At 38.8% G+C, this 4,728-nt stretch overlaps 1 protein-coding gene across 1 annotated transcript in view; it reads right to left on the reverse strand.

The window, feature by feature from the left end:
• LOC132006667 (glutamate receptor 3) overlaps positions 1-4,728 on the reverse strand; it is a 227,928-nt gene that overhangs the window by 50,665 nt on the left and 172,535 nt on the right. The window contains exon 5 of the mRNA XM_059384587.1: positions 3,177-3,230. Within this exon, the coding sequence (XP_059240570.1) occupies positions 3,177-3,230 (54 nt within the window). The remainder of the gene's footprint in view (positions 1-3,176; positions 3,231-4,728) is intronic.

A 4,728-nucleotide genomic window follows, 5' to 3' on the forward strand; every position in this document is an offset into this window, starting at 1 on the left:
CAGAAATAAACTCTCAACTCTATGGTCAACTAATCTTCGACAAAGCAGGAAAGAATGTCCAATGGAAAAAAGACAGCCTCTTCATTTTGAAAGGAAACATCTTAGCTCCACTTACCCTTTTTTGACCATCTAAGGAAATTCTAAATAGTTTTGGGGTGTGTGTGTGTGTGTGTCTTTGGTAGAGGTGTTTGGGGTATTTTTATCTGCTATAAAAAACCTGGAAACCATGATGGGATAATCTCATTTTTATCAGAGATTAGCAACAGTTCCTATCTCTATTGCCTGCATTCAATTTTATATAGAGTACGGGGACTTATAGAAACATATGGCTGAGTTCAAATGAAAAGAAAGTCACTAGAGGAAAAGAACTGGCAGCTCAAAGCACGGTGAATGATTTCACATTTTCATTAGGCAGACTGACATTATGTCATGAATTACATTCTTTCTGAAGGACCAGACTTGACTTGCTCTTATAGTAGGCTTCCTCCCACTGTCTCATGATTCTGAGTCCTGGTTGGGCATTCAGTTAACGATTCTTTTCCACAACCTCGTCCTAGTGATTCTCTCTTGCAGTTCTATTGCTCTACATGCTTTCATTTTCTAAAAAATTAATTTATTTATTTTCAGAAAAACAGTATTCATTATTTTTTCACCACACCCAGTGCTCCATGCAATCCGTGCCCTCTATAATACCCACCACCTGGTACCCCAACCTCCCCCCCCCCCCCCCCCTTCAAACCCCTCAGATTGTTTTTCAGAGTCCATAGTCTCTCATGATTCACCTCCCCTTCCAATTTACCCCAACTCCCTTCTCCTCTCTAACACCACTTGTACTCCATGATATTTGTCATGCTTTCATTTCTGCCAGGTCTGGGTCTCAAGTTGACACCAAAGCTCATTTACAGGATTATTGGTGGGAATAAGAAGGCCCAGTTAGAACTCTAGAATGGCAAAAGTCTCCATGTATCATCCAGTCATTGATGCACATGGCTCAGATCTCCCTTTAAGATGGAACCTGCCTTGAGTTGTTGAGTGAGCTGATAGCCTCCAGTTTCAGGATCGGCCTCAGCTTTCAGGCAGGAGGTATGTGTTTCCTGAGCAGCTGCCAGCCAATGGCTGAGCAAGGTGGTTAGGGGTTTCAGGGTAGCATGGAGTCTTTGCGCAGGAATTCTCAGTTGTGCTGGCCAAGTCTTTCTTGGAACTATCCCATCATCTGAAGTTCTCCTCAAACTTCCTTTCCCTCTCTTTGGCTGATATCAAATCTGAATTGTTGTCTTAAGCTTTTCCTTCCCACTTGTGACCCTTTCTCTTTTATTTTTTATGGATATCACTCCCAGCAAATGTCTTGGACTTCTAATTATATCTTAGCATCTGCTTCCAAAGGGCCCAACCATTACATCAGTGAACTCCCCACTCCCATCCAAGGTTTATAGTAAAGAAACTGAAGTGACTTATGCAAGGTCCCATAGCTAGTTAGTAAGTAGCAAAGTCCGTATGACAACTCAAACTTTCTGATCCTTCATTCAGTGCTCTTTCCCAAACTTCAGTCATCCACATGTCACCATAACCACATATACAAAAACCAGACCTTGCCATATGTTTATCTCCCATGCTATTGCTTACACAACACATTTGACACATTACAAAATGGATTCATTTGTTGTTAAATCTCTATGTTAGCCCTGTATGAACTAATAATATCCATGCAATTTGGATTTTGATGTGCTCATTTTGTATTTTTCTAACACACAATAAATCGATACATTACCATCATAATAAAAAAAGTTTATGTGTGCACTATGTAAAGTCATCTCATATACTGTCAGTGATGGGTGAACCCTGGGATATATAAGGCAAAAGAGAAGGAGAAGGTAAAGAAGGAAGGAAGGGGAACAAAATACTTATTGATCAGAAAATAATGGTAAAAACCCATCAGTAACTGCCCTCAGCTGCCTTGCTGTGATATCCATGTTTCCCGCCAAGCCCTGGTCTAACTTCCAATGAGTCGGCAAACATCCTTTACTTATTGGTTGCCTTAAAAAACCAAATTGAATGTATTTAGAAGTAAATGAAGAATCAGGATTTCTCCTCCTAAAAGAGTCAATACATTTATCCCCCAAATGGTCTGAAGTGCTCCACTTTGAGCAATTTATTGGAGAAGAGGCACACTACATTTCAAAGCAATAGCTTTAATCATCATCTCATAAAGTGTTGGAAAACACACTTACTAAAAGAGGTTTAAGTAACATTTCCTTTCTCATTAAAAAATTTTAATCATTAAAACAAATAAGATTTTTTTCTTTAAGAAATCTAGGAATATAATTATAATAATCTTTCACCTTTGTTGCTATTCTTTTGGTGTAAGAACTCCATAATGATTATCATTCTGTTGTGCTAACGAAACAAGATCAGGGTTAGAACTCATGTTATGTGATAATGTAATAGATTCTTAGTATCACAGTGATAATTTAACATTCCTCTTTCCTTTTGGGGACATAGTATTATTCAAAACTTCTGCCAAACAGATATTCCCGATTTAGAAGCCATTTAGTTAATTCTTAAAACAATTGTTTTTTTGGAGAAAGAACTGTAAACTAACCTAAATGTAATACTAGCTTCTAGAGGTCGTGGGTTTTAAAGACATGGGAAATATGAAGGAAAGGATTGAAGTTGTGTTTTATTATAAGTATAGAGGTGGCTGTCCACTTTGACAGGGTCCCTTGATGTTCTATGTTCCAACCTACTTCTGGAATCTGATTTGAAAAGATTTGGTAGTGGTCTGCTTCTGGAAAGACAAACCCAGTACTGATGTGTACGTCTACTTGGGTAAAAGGGGGAAAGAATCAGTTTCTTGTGTCCCCTGTCCCTTGTGTTATATTTCAAACCTGGATCAAATGGTTTACATTTCAAATTCAAATCATATCTAACAAGAACTGGTGAAAAATCATCTCAAATTACTATGGTTTAAATGAGAGAATAGAAGCTCACAGCTCAAACAGAGAGCATAATTGAAAACAAGGCTATTGCATTCAGGTTTTGGCATTTACTTACTCATTTCGCCAAGCATCTAAAGAACATGTTAGGTTCTTTGTGTATTTCTTTTTTCGACGATTACGGATGACACAAACTAAATAGAATATATTGCCCTGGGAAACAAAAACTCTGCTTGTTCTTACCAGGTTAGCAAGCATGTAGTGATAACCTCTTGAATGTTTTCCCAGGATCACAACCTGCAAAAGAAGAAATAAGAAATATTGCTTATTTAAAAAGGGCCTTTTCAATTTCCTAGTCAATGGGAAGTACAACAATCAATCGATGAGCTAGAGCGAATTACTTTTTAAAAAATTTTTTATTTTTAAAAGATTTTATTTATTTATTTGACAGACAGAGATCACAAGTAGGCAGAGCAGCAGGCAGAGAGGGTTGGGGGAAGCAGGCTCCCAGCTGAGCAGAGAGCCCGATGCAATGTGGACTCCATCCCAGGACCCTGGGATCATGACCTGAGTGGAAGGCAGAGGCTTAACCCACTGAGCCACCCAGGCACCCACTAATTGCTTTTAGATGATCAATAAATTGTTAGGTCTTTTGTGTATAGTAAAATCACAGTTAACAGGACCAGGGTTTTTTTTTTTTTTTTTTTTTTTTTTTTTTTTAACATTTCAATTTCAGGCAGAAAATACAGGAGGAATTGGTAACATCAAAGTTAAAAGTGTCAAAAACAAGGGAGGAAAATCTCTCTAAACTTCCAGGTCAGTAGCATCATTGTCACTTAAAATAGATGGCAGAAGCCATGAAGCTGATGACCCCCCCCCCCCCCCCGCACCGGATTCTGTACTTAGCTGCTGAGATGGAAAATGGGCTGAATGTGGAATACAAATTAGAAAATAGAATGTGCAGTACATTTTTTATCTGGAATGCTTAGGGAATAGAACACTCTGGGAATGGAGTTAATGGGATTTTCAGATTAATCAGGATTGCTTTTAAACTTTTCTAAAATGCTTACCTTCCTTTTCCTCCCTTAATAGGAAAGATTTGTGACCATCTGTACAGCTTTTGGTGCTGGATGCAAGGCCGCAGGGCAGGGGGGAGGGGTTGTCCCCTAGGGGACATTTGGAACCGTCTGGAAGCATATTTGGTTGTCACATCTGGAAAGGTAACTAGTATCTAGTGAGTAGAGGCCAGGGATGCTGCTAAACATCCTACAGTGCACAGGCCAGGCCTCCACAACAAATAATGGTAAAAAATGTCAGTAACACCTGAGGTGGAGAAACCCTGCCTTGGGGTCATCATTCTTATGGTAATTTTCATGAATAACACTGTATTAATTCTAAACCCTACAGTTTACAAAATGCATTTTGTTTTTTCAAAATGTGTAAGTGAATTGAAAGTTGTCAGTAGCAAGTTTTTGACTAAATACTTCACAGAAGCTTATTTCCAGATAGCTAAGTAGGGCAAATTCCGGTTAATTGAGGATTTTATAAAATGTCACGTTATTAAGTACTGATGATGCACAAAGTACAGTACTGAATGCAGGGAGTGGGAACCAGGAGGGGGATCGCATAGAGGTTAAAGATACAACTGGATGGAGGTTCCTCAAAATGTTGAAAATAGAACTGCCCTATGACCCAGCAATTGCACTACTGGGTATTTACCCTAAAGATACAAACGTGGTGATCCAAAGGGGCACGTGCACCTGAATGTTTATAGCAGCAATGTCCACAATAGCCA

The sequence above is a fragment of the Mustela nigripes genome, chromosome X (assembly GCF_022355385.1).
Source record: "Mustela nigripes isolate SB6536 chromosome X, MUSNIG.SB6536, whole genome shotgun sequence".
Classification (NCBI taxonomy): Eukaryota; Metazoa; Chordata; class Mammalia; order Carnivora; family Mustelidae; genus Mustela; species Mustela nigripes.